Below are 17,460 nucleotides of genomic sequence, written 5' to 3' on the forward strand. Positions count from 1 at the left end.
TTTAAAGCTGTTTTAAAGTATAAGAATATTAGAGTTGATATAAGGATACTGATGTCCGGGTGGTAAGTGTACGGACTGAAGTTCACTATTTGCATAGAGTTTTAAGGACATTGCATTGTTGTTTTACTGTGTTGCAGAGGTCTGCAATACGCCCCACCCCCGGCTGGGAGCAATCCATTAACCCGCAGATAGGTGAACACAAGCGGCAGACCAAAGCAACAAATTATATGTTTGATGAGACACTCTGATATTTTCTGATCAGACCTGAGTCCTTTGCCTAGTTGACAGCATTAATTTGTCGAATCCTTAACGCTTCAGTGCAGCCAGTCCTAGGAAAGTAGCATCATTAAAATATCAGACGGAATGGGGTCACAAGGGTCTAAAACAAATCATCCCAAACCTGAGACGGGAGAAACATGCAAAGTTTATGTTCACGGTGTAGTCCCACAAATTACTTCCTATTTAACCCATGGGTGGATAACTTAGCTGGATGGACTGAGTTCATGCAAGCTGCTAGCCCCTTTTTCCCAGGGACGGCGATAATAGCCCGTACCACATGGACATGATAAAGGGTCTTTGTCTGGGAGACAAAGAAGCATGGCCACATTTTGACCATGACCCGTCCTAGGATATGGATTACATGATACAAAGGAGTAGGGAATCCTGCAGAGTAAGTGATGTTATATGTGTAATATTATTATAGAAGACAAAAATTGTTCAATAATTTTCTTTCCCCAGCAGTGTAATGTGAGAATCCAGTTTTTAACAAGAATTATTATATATGTACAACATTAACTAAGAACACCTGACATATAAAATGATTTGGGTTTAACAAAATGACTTTATGATTATAACATGTATATTGTCTTACAGCGACAGACCATCAGCAATTCTGGGTGTGGTGTGGCTGTTTCCCGGAAAACTGTGTTTGTCTGTGCTGCAAGTTTTGGGATGAAACAAAGACAATTGTGTGATTAGGTTGGAAGACAAATGATTCAGTGGAATGTGAATGGGTGTGGCTCTGAGTTGTAGTGGAGTTGAAAGTGTGAAAGAGCCCTAATGGATGCTTTAGGAGAGCTGTGTGTGCAATTCAGTTTTTATGTGTAAGGGCGTGGTTATGAGCTGTTTTGTGAAGATGAGTACATGAAATGTATATGAATGTGTATGGAGTACGATATTTGTTTTCATATAATATGCGCATTGAGAATTTTATTTTTCTTGGAAGTTTTTGGTTTTTATTGGTGCCAACAGCATTGATCAAGCTGTACATTTTTTTTTTTATCGAAGTTAATGAAAAGTTTCTTATGGGCCCTTTGTGTGTTCATGTCTGTATTGTCAGATCTGTTTGTTTCAATGTTTGAAGTTACGTGTTACATGTTAAGTGTTGTGCTTCACATCAGAGCTCTGTTCTCACGGACAGAAGGTGAACCACAGCGTCCGACTAAAAGGGGTGGACTTAGATGACTGAGAGTAGGATTCATGGTAGATAGCAGTGCAACCTCAAGTGTGTTAAGTAAAGATTTGTTCATTAAGCTTGACTTACAAGTGTCAGCCAAAAATCAGGGCATAAGAGTACACTCAGATCTCATTCCAGTCTCTACACCAGTGCCACTGATTCTTGCAAACATACAGAACCATCCAGAACTTAACAACATTAACCCTGCATTATGGTCTTCAAATGAATATGACACAGGATTCATAGATTGCACACCTTACAAAGCTACTGTAAAACCAGGTGTCATTTCAGTGTTCCAGAAACAATACCTACTGCCAAAATCGAAACTTGATGGACTTAGGCCAATGATAAAAGAATTCCTACAAAAGGGAATCCTGGAAGAGGTGATTTCACCCTACAGCACGCCCGTGAATCCAGTGACAAAGGCAGATGGTACTGCCCGCTTTGTACAGGATTTAAGGGCCATCAACAACATCATTGTGCCTATAGCCCCTGTTGTACCTGACATCACTCAATTACTATCTGCCATTCCAGCAGACGCTGTTTGGTTCAGTGTGATAGATCTGAAAAATGCATTCTTTTCTATCCCAGTTGACAAGAAGACCAGACTAATTTTTGCTTTTTCCTTTGACAGATGTCAACTGACCTGGGGCAGAATGCCCTAGGGATGTGCTGATTCACCTGTAGTGTACAGCATAGTCCTCCAAGCCACGTTAAAACCATGGCACCCCCCCCAAGGTTCCGTGTTGTTGCAATACGTGGATGATTTACTGTTGTGCAGTATGTCAGTGGAGGCCAACATTGAGGATGGTATATCACTGTTACAATGGTTTTTTGAATGTGGACACAAAGTGTCATTAGGGAAAATGCAATGGTGTAAACAGCAAGTCGAATACTTGGGGTTTGTCCTGACAAAGGGGGAAAGGAGGATCAGTCCAGGGAGAGTTCAGTCTGTAGCGGGCTTGGTCACCCCGCTCTCCAAGAAGGAAATGCTATCCTTCCTTGGAATGATAAACTACTGCAGACAATGGATCCCAGACTGTTCCTACTATGATAATATCTTGAGACAGGCAACACTGCAGGACAAACCTGATTTAATAAGATGGTCTTCAGAAATGTACAATGCATTTGATTATCTAAAATGTTCATTAATGTCAAGTCCAGGATTGGGCCTCCCTGACTACAAACTTCCACATGTTTGCACGACAAAATTGTAAAACCATGGCGGGTGTACTGACACAAGAACACGGAGGCAAGTTGCGTCCTTGTGTATTTTTCTCAAAGGTAATGCCCACCCCTGTTCAAGGGATGCCGGCATGTCTGTGTTCTCTTGCAGCCTGTGCTATGATGGTAGAGTTGGCAACTCCTTTCACAATGTGACGTTACACCATTTTTGCACACTACACATGATGTTATAGGCCTACTCAAGGGCATCCACACTCAACACAGCAGGCAGCTGAGCTCATTGCACTCACTAGAGCATGTATTCTACATACTGATAGATCTGTCACCATTTATACTGATAGTAGGTACGCACATGGGGTAGTGTGGGACCATGGTATGATTTGACAGAGGAGAGGATTCACGGCAACAGATGGTAAGGATCATGTCTCACAGGGCAATGCGCTGGCAGATAAGGTGGCGAAACGAGTGGCCAAATGCAACCCCACAGGTCCATGTAACCATTGGGAGATGCCATGTTTGGCACCTCCAACCCCTGAGATGTCACAAATGCTTACTGATCTTCAAAGATATTCCACTGAACAGGAACAGCAAGACTGGTGTTATCCAGTATTGCAGAAAAATCCTAAGACAGGATTAGTCTGCAAAGAGGGGGTAGGATATAACAGCATTGAGAATCCTTACAGATACTCATGGGAAGGCCTTTCCCCACCCCCTGGGCAAGACGCCCAATGATAGTGCAGGAAGGTGATCTTGATTTAATAAGGGAAGAATATGTCACCAAATTGATACAGGTTCTTAATAAAACTGAGAAAAAAGTTGCTTGTAAGTCTCCCTCTCTTCCACAGGAACCCACCCACCCATACAGGGTGGGGGATGAGGTAGTGATCAAAACACTGAAGAAAGGAAAATCCCAAGGTGACTTCGCATATGGCCCACCCACTACCGTAGTTGCAGTGACCAGAACAGCTGTGCTGACTGAACAATCTCCAACTTGGATCCACGCCACCCGAGTGAAGCTTGTGAGAAAAAGAGAGGAGGCAGGAACGGAGGCAGACAGCCTTGGCCTTGAAGAAGGACAAGAGGTGCTAACGAGGGCAGACAGCCCTGACCTCCAACAAGGCCTAGAGGTACTAACGGGGGCAGACAGCCCTGACCTCCAACATGATGAGCTCCTCACTCCTTTCTGGGAAATGGTTGAATGTACTGACTAAGATTGCTTCAATAATCTTGTTGATTTTACCAATTAGTAGTATGGGAGAAGTAGCCGCAACTAGTAAGGTTGGCGTCATCACCTTTTGGTATAATTCATCTAACACTCACGTAGCCACCTACACCTTTTGCCTTTGTGATATCTTGAAAACATGTTCATATTATAACTATTGTTCCAACGACTATGTAGAAGGACAGGCCTATATATGTGTAACAGACTCATACTGGGGAAAAGGTTGTGGATACTGGGGATCAGTGGGATGGAATACAGGGACAGAATGGGGATATAAACCAGAAAGTGCCCTCAAAAGGAGGGATAAAAATTCTAAGTCCCTTTTGACTAGAATGACACTCCTTGAGAGAGGGACGTGTTATGTGGACACCTCTTCAGTGTATCATTGCAAAAAAAGGTCAGCGGAAATGAAGATTGTATTGACAATAGACAACCCTGGTAAATATGATGAAGGAGATTATGTATTGGGATGGTACTTCCATAACATGTGGGGAGCTGAGACTTCTCAGGTAACACAAATGTTCAAACTTAGAGATATGTATAAGTCTAAGGAATACCAGCCCATCACAGGTGTCCCCAAAAACCCACTAGCCCCGCATATAGTTTCTCTAAAAAACCTAAGGGCCATATCTAATCCCACATATGAGGATACTTTGGCCATGGAGACGGGTTTTTCTGATGCTAATTTGTGGCTGGAGTGGATGAAGTATAGTGCAGCCTCTGTGAATAAAAGTAACTGTTACATATGCGGTGCTGCCAAGCCACACCTAGGTACCGTACCCCTAGTGTTACCAGAAAGTGTTGAAGAATGTTTTTTGACTCTTTTTGTTAATATGTCTTATAACCACAGTGCATGTACAGAATGGAAATCAAAATACCCTCTTTTGTTAAAAAATCCTCGCCCAGGGGCAGGTATCCAGGTATATCCAGGTAACTACACATGTTACAAGGGGAATACACATGGGAGGAATGTACAGAATTTCACCAAAGGTTATTGTCACAAATACAGCAATCTGAACATATCCCTCACTCAGAACCAAGTGTACTCCATAGGAGATGTGTACTGGATCTGTGGAGATGGAAAAATAAGATCCAGATTGGAAGGTGCCTGGAAAGGTGAATGTGCGCTTGCCAAAGCTATAATGAACATGCACATTTTTACTGAATCAGATATTATAGACAAAGGGGTGCTAAAGAGAAACAAAAGAAGCAGCCCCCTTTCAAGTTTTGATCCCCATGTGTATATAGATGCAATAGGTGTTCCAAGAGGGGTCCCAGATGAGTTCAAAGCTAGAGATCAAGTAGCCGCCGGATTTGAATCAATATTTCCCATCATTACTGTGAATAAAAATGTGGATTGGATAAATTACATATACTACAATCAGCAAAGGTTTGTAAACTATACCAGAGATGCATTACAAGGGGTAGCAGAAGAACTACAAGCGGACTCAATCATGACATTCCAGAATCGCATGGTGTTGGAGAAGGGCGGAGTGTGCCGAGTATTGATTGATCCAACCTCCTGCTGCACATACATACCAAATAATACTGGCCCCACTGGTAAGGTCACAATAGCTATAAAAAAGCTTGAAGATCTGTCAGTAGAACTGAAAAAGAACTCAGGTATAAATGATCCATGGGATCAATACTTTGGGTGGTTCACAAATTGGAAACAAGGTCTCATGCAACTAGGGATTGTCATACTAATAGTAATTGTAGTAATAGGTGTAGTAGCATTATGTGTTATTCCCTGTGTGAGACGAATGCTAGAAAAAGGGCTCTCTAATATGTCATTATATCAGACTACTGTACCCCAGGAGGATCGAAGCCCAGATGGGTATAAGAATTACCTAATATCATATAGAGAGAAAAAGGACAAGAAAGGAAAGAACCATGTAGTGTGATCCACTAAAGGTTCTTAAGAGGGGATTTGAAAGGAATCCATGTTCTTTATTATGTCAAAATCAATTCTGCTTTTTGCTGAAGTTTCATTTCTATGTTAGGTACTAGCTCTGATTGCTGTGAAACTAATATACTGTAAGGTTTCTATTCTCTGTAACCCTGAATCTTATCTCTTTGGCACTACTCCCGGACAATATTCCTAATATGGAAGTTCCGTTTTTGTTTCTCTTTCTGTAAACGTAGAATGAAACGTGTTAATGTGATAGGTTAAATACATAACATACGATGATATGCTAATAAAGAGGGTAAAACCCCCTCTATATAACCTGTGTGCATTAAAAATAAACCTTAGAGTGTTCATTCAGTACATCACTGTTGTGTCTTTTGTTACCTACTGAGTGAAGCGCTCTCCTGACGTCAGAAAAGGACTCAAACCAAGCCGATACTAGAAGTTTGGTGCCAGGGGTACCAAGTGGGACTCAGAGATTCCTATCAGACCCTACTAATGGTTTGCCTGAAATAAAATATTTTAAAAAAATAGACCATTAATTACTTAGCAGATCCCACACATCCGGTCCTGTTCTCCCCACTAGGCTCTGTTTACCTGGATGTAGCAGTGACATCATACTGACAACACATGGCCGCTGCAGCCCATCATTGGAGTGGAGCACTGCTGAGGGCAATGATTGGCTGCAGCAGTCACAGGACATCACTACTAGAGTCAGGTCAACAGAGCCTAGCGGGGTGAACCAGAGCAGCGCTGTGAAGAAACTGCTAGGCCAACCTTCTTTTTTTTTTACTTCAGGTATAGCATGTGTTGCACCCCCTTTACTGGGGGGATGCTAATGTTTTATAATTTTTAGACTATATATATATATATTGGCTCGCACACATTGCGTCCATCATATCTAACACCAAACTATGGCCCTTTGGTATATTCTCTCTAATGCATTGCCTGACTAGTCAGTCTGCCCTTGCTTTAAAAAGAAAACCACATAGAGCATTGCTGCTTCTGGACACCACCACTCAGAATACTAGTGCTCCTCCACACCACCATATAGTGCCGCCCTGCTCTTGAAAGCGCCTGGCACTGACTGACTTTACTCAGTACGCATGCCTCGCCCAGCCTGTAGAACGCGTCACTCGCTTGTACGCGATGACGTCACCAGGAAGCGCCAGAGGAATTGTCTCTCGGCGGCTTCCTTATTACGTCCTTTTAGGGCGGAGTCTCTCGTTGATGGTGACCTCCAAGCACTGCAGCGCTGTGCCTGAGGAGTTCGGCACTCGTGGAGAGAAGCTTTCCGCAGTGTAATCATGTTCCGGCTGGAAGGTCTGGGGCCAAAAGCTGATCCAGAGGAGATGCGAGCCAAGATGCGGCGGGATGTCGTCACCTCAGTGCGGAACTTCCTCCTCTATGTGGCCGTACTGAGGATCAGTAAGTGACAGACATGCGTCCTGCAATGCCCTGGACTATCTCTCTTTCCATCTATCGGTCTATCAACTATCTATCACCTGTCTCCTATCTATGTATGTGTCTGTCTATCATCTGTCTCATATCTATGTATCTTTCTTATATCCGTCTATCATCTGTCTCATATCTATGTATCTTTCTTATATCCGTCTATCATCTGTCTCATATCTATGTATCTTTCTTATATCCGTCTATCCTCTTTATATTAGCACGCTCCACTCAGCTCTATGCTGCTGCTCTGGTGATCTCTGGCAGTCCCATAGAGGTGGACACAACTGTGTGTCTGCCACTTCATTCAGACTGGGAGAACAGGCCCTGTTCTCGCAGTCAGATCCCCGCCATCCACTTACCCCTCTCCTGTGGATAGGGGGTAAGTTGTCATATTTGGACAATCCCTTAAAGAGTTATCCAGTTTCACAAGATGTGATGAAGTAAAAAAAATCTTTATATATACAGCTCCATCATATTCCGCGACACTGTACATTTCAGGGGGTACATGTACACAAAATGCATCCCTCTTCACCTAGTAGATCCAGCTCTGTGGTTCTCTCTGGGCTTTGCTTATCTAGCGTCAGCACTGCAGGGAAGGTAAGCAAGGCCCGGTGGAGATTGTCACAGGATTCTCTGGTTTCCTGCTGAAACTGGACAACCCCTGCATGGACAAGTGAGTTCTGTTGCCCCCACTACTACTGCATCATCATCCTGCATATTTACCCCCCTTCACCCCCAACCAGTGGGATCTCGTGCTGATGCAAGTAACCTTTTCTGCTAATGCCTTAAGGTTAAAGCGTATGTATGTAATAAATACATTATAAGCACATGTCCTGTTTACTATCAGAGGAAAAGCAATGAGTGCCAGTAAAGAGGTTTAATATGGTAGTGTATTCTAGTATTGGCAAAACATAAATCTATGCAGGTGTGCATGTGCTACGAGGAAGCCTCTTTATTAGTGCAGATTGGGCCATAGGGCTGAGAACAAACTATAAAACACTTAGTTGATGCAGTCATGTACGTCCACCATGCCTCTGGAGGGTAGGTGCTGTATCTCACAAAGAACTCCATAAGTAATGTTTGTTAGGCCACTTTCACATCTCCGTTTAGGAGATCCGGCAGGCTTTTCCAGCACAGAGCAGCCTGCCGGATCCCCATTGACTGCAATGAACTAGCCTATTTCCAGCATAAATACCATGTTATGGGCGGACAAATACCGCTGCAAGCAACTTTTCTTTTGTTCAGCCGGCATTTGCACCTGATCTCCTAATTAGAGAAGTGAACGTAGCCTTAAAGGAGTTGTCCAAGACTTTGTTATCCTCAGCATAGGTCATCGATATCTAATTGATGGGGGTCTGACTCCCTGCACCCTATAAGGATAGGTCATCAGTATGAAAAAGCCCTTTGCAGCCATGAACAAACGGCAAGGAGTTTACATAGCGGACAAGTGTTGTGCTGGTTCTGAGGGTAAGATGGACAGTTCTTTAGTCACTGAGCCCTATATATTGTTAGCAAGTGGAGTCTAGCTATGCAGAGTGCTTGGCTCTAGGAGTATTCGGTATTTATGTCTACAATGTGTGGCTGAGAACCACTTCAGATCTACGGCTCATGAAGCTATTGCTAATATTTACCTCCTCTTTTGACAGCACCTTTTATCCTGAAGAAATTGGACAGTATTTGATGAGATGACTGATGACCATTCCCTGCTGCTGTAACCTACAGATAACATGCTCTGAACCGATTTATCATCTTTCAACCTATGGACTGAGCACCTTTTACACAGTCTGAGCACCAGTATGCTTTCAAGAGAATTATTTTTTTCTATAGTGCAGGATATGGAGATGCACTGTATTTGGCCCGGAGGTCACCATGGTTGGGATATTACAAGTAATGAAAGACTGTTGGTTGTAGTGCCATTGCTCCCCTGATATTGTATGTAATTGTAGCGTATGGACCTATGCAGAGGCCTTTCTATGACTTTTTTTTTTTAATAAAGAAGAAATGTTTTCTTTGATTGCTGTAAGGTATGTTCTGAACCCCTTAGTGACCACCAATATGCCTTTTAATGGCAATCACTAAGGGGCCTTAGGCTGGGCTACCATAAAAAAGGGTCTCCGGTGCAGCATAAAGCAGGGGCTTGGCTGTAAAATGTTAGCCGCGCTCCTGCTCTAATGGCCAGGAGTGCCGATCCGGGCTGTTTAACCCCTTTCATGTCACGAACAATGGCGTCTGCGACATGTAAGCAGGTACAGAAGGAGTGGATGCCCATTGGCATCCCGCAATTGAGATTCCAGCATCTCTATGCCAGTACAGGCAGGCCAGGGCCTAGTGTAAGCCCCAGGCTGCCTCCAGTGTTTCCCAGTAGGCTGGTGCAGCTGCCAGGTCAAATTAGGGATTGACCAATATAGATTTTTTTTTTTTTTTTTTTGAGCCGATACCGATAATCTGTGAACTTTCAGGCTGATAGCTGATATTTTATATCTCATGATATATATTATATTAGTTGGTAGTCACTGAGGTGGTGGAAATTTGCATTTGGCACTAGTATATTATAAATGTAAATTATAAAATAAAGGCCTTAGTTGGTAGTCAATTTATATTTATAATATACTAGTGCCAAATGCCAATTTCCACACCATCCCCCATCCTCACTGACTTTATTAACCCCTATCGGACCTCAAATCAGCCCTTTTATTAACCCCTATTAGCCCTTTATTAACCCCTATCAGACCTCAGATGAATAAAATAAAAAACTCCTAACTTCTTCTGTGCTGCGGCTCCTCTTCATCTCTGGGTCCGGCGTCTCGCTCCCCTGTCTTCTCCGGCCCGCGCTGCACTGTCACCTGACAACGTGCAGCGTCAGGTCATAGTGCGCGCACTACGTCCTGACGCTGTACGGGGTCAGGACAGTGCAGCGCGGGCCCCATCAAAGAAGACCAGGGAGGGTGATTATCGGAAGCGCTTGCTGCGCTTATTTCCTGCTCCCGATGCATACTAGTGCGCGCTTCCATAATGGAAGCACTCACTAGTATTCGCTTTATACGCATTATCGGTATATCGTCAAGGTTAGATACCGATAATGTACAAAATCCTGAATATCGGCCGATAATACCGGTACTTCCAATAATCTGTCGATCCCTAGTCAAAATAGCAGACATTAAAATACAATGCACTATAGGAACAGTGCAATGTATTTTAGAAGCGATCCAAAGATTGCCCATTATAGTCCCCTTGTGGGACTATTAAATGGTTAAAAAAAGTTCCAAGTAAAAAGAAAGACCTCTTTCATTGAAAAAACAATGTTCAATGGAGAAAATTGCAAAAATAAAATCCCTGCCATATCTATAACGACTTGCACTACGCAATTAGCCTACATGCACACTAACATGGTTTGGTTCCTCATCCGAGCTGCATTTTTTGCAGCTCGGGTGTGGACCCATTCACTTCAATGGGGCTGCAAAAGATGCGGACAGCACTCTGTGTGCGTTACTCCGTTCCGTAGCCCCGCAAAAAAAATAGAACATCTCCTATTGTTTGTTTTGCGGACAAGGATAGGCATTGTTACAATGGATCTGCAAAAAAAAAAAAAAAAAGGATGACATACGGGTGGTGTCCATTATTATTTTTTTGGGTAGAATGCAAAACACATACGGTCCTGTGCATGTAGCCTTAACATACTTTATCCCATATGGTGAACGCTGTATTAAAAAACATGCCATAATTGCTGCTTTTTGCTTATTCACCACAAAAAAACGGAATCAAAAGTGATCGAAAAGTGTTATGTACCCCTAAATGATACCAATAAAAAATACTACAAGTAGTCTGCAAAAATCAAGCCCTCACACAGCTCCGTAGAAAGAAAAATAAAGTTATGGATGTTGATGCTGCGATTCAAAAAATTAAATAAAGTTAAATTTTTTTTTTTTTAAATAGACTTTATTATGCAAAAGTAGTAAAACAGAAAAATAAGAAAGAGCTGCATGGACATGGTCATGTGACCACAGCCCAGAATGGAAGATGAGAGCAATAAAGGTAAAAGAAATACATTACAAATTACAGCTACCTTCATAAATGATTATTTTAAAGGAAGCCGTCACTTCCATGTTGCTACGGATGAGACTTTGAGTCTGGTTTCCCCTGATCACACAGATTAGGCTAGTTTCACACTAGTGCTTGCGATCCGACAGGGAAAAGCTTGCCATATCGCTCTGAATTCTGCCATTGCCGGAAGCATGTAAGGTTCTGTCCAGCCCTATTAAAGCGGTTATCCAAGCCCCTCACACTGATTCTACTTACCTGGCTCCCTGTGCCGTTCCTGGTCCCTGCATGGCCGCAGCTTCTTCCCATGCGCGGATGAAAACATCTGTTGTCAGGTGGGAGCAGCCAATGGCAGGCGGTGACGCTAGGGAGGCTCGTCCCTGTTACCGACTGCCATTGGCTGCCTTCCCCCTACAGCGGATGTTTTCATCCGCGCACGGGAAGAAGCAGCTGCAGCCGTGCAGGGAGCCAGGTAAGTAGAATCAGTGTGAGGGGCCCAGGCGTATGGGGGGCCATTTCCAACCTCGGAAAACCCCTTTAACTATAATGGGGACTGGTGGAGATCCGGCTACATTCCAGGAAATATGTTGAGAATGGGCTGGAAGAAAACTGCTGCAGGCAGCATATTTGCTGGAATGCAGCCTGATCTCTGCTGGTCCCCATTATAGTTAATGGGGCCGGATGGAGCCTTACAAGCTTCCGGCAATGCCAGAAAGAAAAGCAATAAGGCACGCTATTCCCTGCCAGATCTGAAATAAAGGGTGTGTACAGAAGAGAGCTCCGTTGTGTGGACAGATGCACTTGCAGGTATGAACTAAACATTCCCAATAATTGCCTGAAAGCACATTTAGATGCTCTGAACGAGCAGGCAATTATCAGGGAGGGACCGTTCCTTCCCGATAACTGCCTGTCTGTCAGTGGAGGTGAAGACCTTTATTTACACCTCCACTGTATGGCAACTGGGTGTTGTTAGCGCATTGAATGATCAGCAGCACATTTAAACGGGCCGATAATCAGGAACGAGTGTTCGTAGTAATGTTCGTCCCTGCCCAACAATTGTTCAGTGTAAATCAGCCATGACTATTGAGCTAAGGCAGTGGTGGTGAACCGTTTAGAGGCCGATTGCCCAAACTGCAACCCAAAACCCACTTATTTATCATTTAGCTATAATAGCCTGCCTGCATTCAGTGCACTGCCTGTGCTGTTCATGGTGCGCCCTGCGCTGATGATTGGCAGGAAAAGTCTAAGGCATATTGGTACGCCATAGACTTTTTCCAGGGTGCAGGTGCCCACAGAGTTCGGTTTCAAGTTATAAAGTGGTTTTCCACTTTAAAAATCAATTGCTGAAGTTATTCAAATAAGGCACACATGACTTCGTCAATAATGCACTTCGGCTCATTGGAGCCCATACATTCTAATACTGTACGGAGACGTATCTCTGTACAGTATTAATCCGAAGTTTTGAAAGAAGCGACTTTGGATGTTACACCCAAAGCTCGCTGATGACCTATCCAGAGGATAACCCTTTTAAAGATACTTTTTTTTTTTTTTTTTTTTAACTCCAACATCTCTCTAGCAATAATCTACTGTCCTAAAGTTTCTTATGGGCTCCTTCACACATGGCGGACAAATCTGCCAGAAAATACGCAGCATAAACACTTCCCCCACGTTATTCTAGGGGGTTGAAAAGTACCAATCCCTGCCCTGTGCTCTGCTGCAGAATAATATTCTGTGGTGTAAAAAATGATGTGCTTTGGCTTTTCTAAAGCTGAATATCTCCATTCATTTCAATGGGGGATGAAATCTTGAACAAAATCCACACCTTATGTTTTCTGGCAAATTTTCCTCCCCCTTATGAAGGCACACTACAGAGTTTCTTCAAGGCTTATTAACATTTGGCAGGGAACAGGGGCTGTATATAAATTTACCTTTAAACTGTCCCACCGCTCCTGCGCTGCCACTCTAATTCCCACTGTAGTCATGACGTCAGGTTCATACTTCATGTGACCACTGTAGCCATGCACTGGATTCAGCGATCATGTGTGTATCAATGGCATATCACCACTGAGGCCAGCGATTGGCTGCAGTGTCACATGAACGATGAACAGCACATGACCACTACTGGCGATTGGAGAGGCGGTGTAAAGTTTGCTGGACATTTTAAAGGTAAGGTTTTTTTCTATTTCACACAGCTTCCTGCTTGATTTTGGAGAACTCCTTTAACAAACTTTTGCAATATATATATTTTTTAAATAATGGAAATTAATAAATACATAGTTTCATAGTAGCATTGGCCTCCAAAAAGCATCTTTGCGCAGCCAAAGCATATCCCATTTTGCATAGACAAATACCGTGGGGGGTCATTTATCAAACTGGTGTAAAGTAGAACTGGCTTAGTTGCCAATAGCAACCAATCAGATTCCTCATTTCATTTTCCATAGGAGCTGTCCAAAATGAAAGGTGAAATCTGGTTGGTTACTATGGGCAACTAAGCCAGTTCTACTTTACACCAGTTAAATCACCCTACATGTCTCTATAACAAGTTTGCAAGTTCAATGGTTCATTTTTATTCTGATCAGTTGGGTTAAGTATGTATTCATTTTTTTGAGTGCTATCCTATCCAGGATATGTTTCTTAGGGCTCATGCACACGACTGTTGTTTTAGTCCGCATCCGATCCGCATTTTTTTTCCAGGTCGGATGTGGACCCATTCGCTTCAATGGGGCTGCAAAAGATGTGGATAGCCTTCTGTGTGCTCTCCGCATCCTTATGTCCGTTCCGTGGCATCTGCAAAAAAATAGAACAAGGATAGGGATAAGGACAAGGCTGGGACTGTTCTATTATTGTACGGAAGTTCAATGCACACTGCGGGTATCCAAACGGAATGTGTCAAGTAGGGATGAGCGAATTGACTTCGGATGAAACATCCAAAATCAATTCACATAAAACTTTGTTTGAATACAGTATGGAGCGAGCGATCCATACAGTATTAGAATGTATTGGCTCCTATGAGCCGAAGTTATTAGTTCGCGAAGTCTCACGAGACTTCGCATAATAACTTCAGAAAATAAATTTCTACTGTAAAAAAGGTTCGGTCCCAAGTTTCATCCGAAGTCGATTCACTCATCTCTAATCATTTACATAAATTTAAACATTTTTCTCAGCCATGCGGGACCTATGAACATGGGACCAAGACAGATGTCTTCAGCTGCCAAGTGCACATGTAACAGGTCAGTTTCATAGGTACAAATCTACTGACAGGTGCCCTTTAAAGTCCGCTAGGGAAGAAAAAAGTAAAAAAAAAAAAAATATTGAATAAAAATTTAACTCACCTTCCTTTCTCTATATTAAAAATAAACAATAAAAAAATAAATATTAGAATATTAGAGGCATCACTGCACCCTAAAACACCCTTGCTATTAAAACATCAACTTATTTAGGCCTCTTTCACACTACCAGGTTTTTTTTCCGTTTTGCGAGCTGTTTTTTGCGTTCCGTATATGGAACCATTCATTTCGATGGGTCCGCAAAAAAAACGGAATGTACTCCGTATGCCTTCTGTTTCCGTATCTCCGTTCCGTGCAAAGATAGAACATGTCCTATATTTGGCCGCAAATCACGTTCCCTGGCTCCATTAAAGTAAACGGGTCCGCAAAAAAAAACGGAATGCATACGGAAATGCATCCGTATGTCTTCCGTATCCGTTCTGTTTTTTTGCAGGACCATCTATTGAAAATGTTATGCCCAGCCCAATTTGTTCTATGTAATTACTGTATACTGTATATGCCATACGGAAAAACGGAACGGATCCGTGAAAAACGGACCGCAAAACACTGAAATAGCCATACGTAGTGTAAAAGAGGCCTTAGGGTCCATTCACACGTCCGTAGTTTGGGTCCGCATTCGTTCCGCAATTTGCGGACCTATTCACTTTCAATGGGGCTGGAACAGATGCAAATCCGCATTTTCGGGATCCGCATTTTCGGGATCCACATCCGTTTTTTCGGGATCCGCAATTCCGTTCCTGAAAAAAATAGAACATGTCCTATTCTTGTCCGCAATTGTGGATCAGAAAAGGCATTTTCTATTATAGTGTCTGTGATGTGCGGTCCGCAAATTGCGGATCGCACATTGCAGGTGTCCGTGTTTTGCGGATCCGCAAAACACTTACGGACGTGTGAATGGACCCTTATTCTGTACATTGAACTGTAATGGAAAAAAAATCTAAATTGCAGATTCCCCTCCCAAATTTTTTTTATAAAAAGTGATCAAACAGTCATGCACACTTCCATAAAAACTACAGATCGCCACACCAAAAAATTTGCCTTTACACAACTCCGTAGATGTAAATATAAAAATGTTATGGGAGTCAGAGTATGACGATACATAGATAAAATGTATTTTCTCCAAATCTTTATTTTTTTTTTACAATGAAAACATAAGAACTATAAAATGTATCACTGCAATTGTACTGATCCAGAGAATAAAGGTAACATGTCAGTTTTACGGCATATGGAAAACCATAAAAATGAAACTGGGGCGGAATTGTTTTTTTTTCTCAATTCCAGCCCATTTAGATTTTTTTTTCTAGCTTCACATTACATAATATGCAATATTAAATTGTGCCGTTAGAAAGTACAACTTGTCCCACAAAAAACAAGCCCTCATACGTCTATGTAAACAGAAAAGTAAAAAGGTTATGGCTTCGGGAAGGCAGGGAGCAAAATGATTGCAGCGTTTGCGGAGGGAGGGGGCTCCCTCTCCAAACCCATCGGGTCCCTGCCACACAGCTACTGAAGCCTATGAGACCCACCACCCAGGCTGGGTCTCATAGGCACACTGTCAGTGTATCAAAATGCACAATGTATTGTAATGCATTGCAGGGGGGATCAGACCTCTAAGGCCCCTTTCACACAGGCGAGAATTCCGCGCGGATGCAATGTGTGAGGTGAACGCATTGCACCCGTACTGAATCCGAACCCATTCACTTCAATGGGGCTGTGCACATGAGCGGTGTTTTTCATGCATCACTTGTGCGTTGCGTGAAAATCGCTTCATGTTCTATAGTCTGCAGTTTTCACGTAACGCAGGCCCCATAGAAATGAATGGGGCTGCGTGAAAATCACAAGCATCCACAAGCAAGTTCGGATGCGGTGCGATTTCCACGCACGGTTGCTAGGAGATGATGTTAGTAAACTGATTAAAGTCAATTTACTGTATTATTTTCCCTTATAACATGGTTATAAGGGAAAATAATTGCATTCTTAATACAGAATGCTTACTAAAATGTGGCTTTAGGGGTTAAAAAAATTAACTCACCTCATCCTGTTGTTCGCGCAGCCGGCATCGTCTTCTTTCAGGACCTGCCAAAGGACCACGTGGTGAGCGCGGTGACGTCAGCGCAGGTCCTGCTAAATGAAGATAGAAGGATCTTTTTAGTAAGCATTCTGTATTCAGAATGCTATTATTTTCCCTTATAACCATGTTATAAGGGGAAATAATAAAATCTACAGAACACCGATCCCAAGCCCGAACTTCTGTGGAGAAGTCCGGGTTTGGGCCTGGGTACCACAGTCAGTTTTCTATCACGCGCGTGCAAAACGCATTTCACCTGCCCGATAAAATCTGAACATCGGTACGCAATCGCAGTCAAAACTGACTGCAATTGCGTACCTACTCGCACGATTTTCCCTGATCGCAGACGCAACGCATCCGGACACGCTCGTCTGCAAGGGGCCTTAGTCTGGCTGCCTCTTGGCATGTGCTGCTGCCAGAACTCCGCCCCCATTATAGTCAATGGAGCGGCAGTCCGGGGGCACACGTTAACTAGCGGCAGGACGGATCCGACAGGCTGTTCACCTGCTGGAGTCCACTGCCGCTAGTGTGAAAGTACCCTAAAAATATTCCCACTGAAAACGCATGCGCTTCAAAAAGAGAGTGTTTCTGAAGAGTACTAAGGTGTCGTGTTTTACACGCTGAAATCTGCTGCTTATCTGGATGTGTAAACATGACCTCATAAAATGCTACCGAAACACACGGGTCCACATTTACTAAGAGCACCTAGACACAGTCTGTCGTAAACTGGTAGGGTGGGTACACATTAGGGATCGACCGATTATCGGTTTTACCGATATTATCGGCCGATATTGAGGATTTTGACAGTTATCGGTATCGGCATCTATTTTGCCGATATAC

General features: G+C 43.1%; 1 protein-coding gene across 1 annotated transcript; it reads left to right on the forward strand.

Annotated features, from left to right (window-relative positions):
• Window positions 1-6,968: 6,968 nt before the first annotated feature.
• TOMM5 (translocase of outer mitochondrial membrane 5) lies at window positions 6,969-9,235 on the forward strand. The gene is made up of 2 exons (XM_040417349.1): window positions 6,969-7,200; window positions 8,874-9,235. The coding sequence occupies exons 1-2, from the start codon at window positions 7,080-7,082 to the stop codon at window positions 8,906-8,908; spliced, it is 156 nt and encodes a 51-aa protein (XP_040273283.1). The 5' UTR covers window positions 6,969-7,079; the 3' UTR covers window positions 8,909-9,235.
• Window positions 9,236-17,460: the final 8,225 nt, after the last annotated feature.

The sequence above is a fragment of the Bufo bufo genome, chromosome 2, assembly GCF_905171765.1.
Source record: "Bufo bufo chromosome 2, aBufBuf1.1, whole genome shotgun sequence".
Taxonomy (NCBI): domain Eukaryota; kingdom Metazoa; phylum Chordata; class Amphibia; order Anura; family Bufonidae; genus Bufo; species Bufo bufo.

Bases quoted from the DNA above. Each gene is read 5' to 3' on its own strand.
- TOMM5 (XM_040417349.1), top strand. From the start codon at position 7,080: ATGTTCCGGCTGGAAGGTCTGGGGCCAAAAGCTGATCCAGAGGAGATG. The intron at 7,201-8,873 runs GTAAGTGACAGA...CTCTTTTGACAG, and splicing joins TGTGGCCGTACTGAGGATCA to CACCTTTTATCCTGAAGAAA.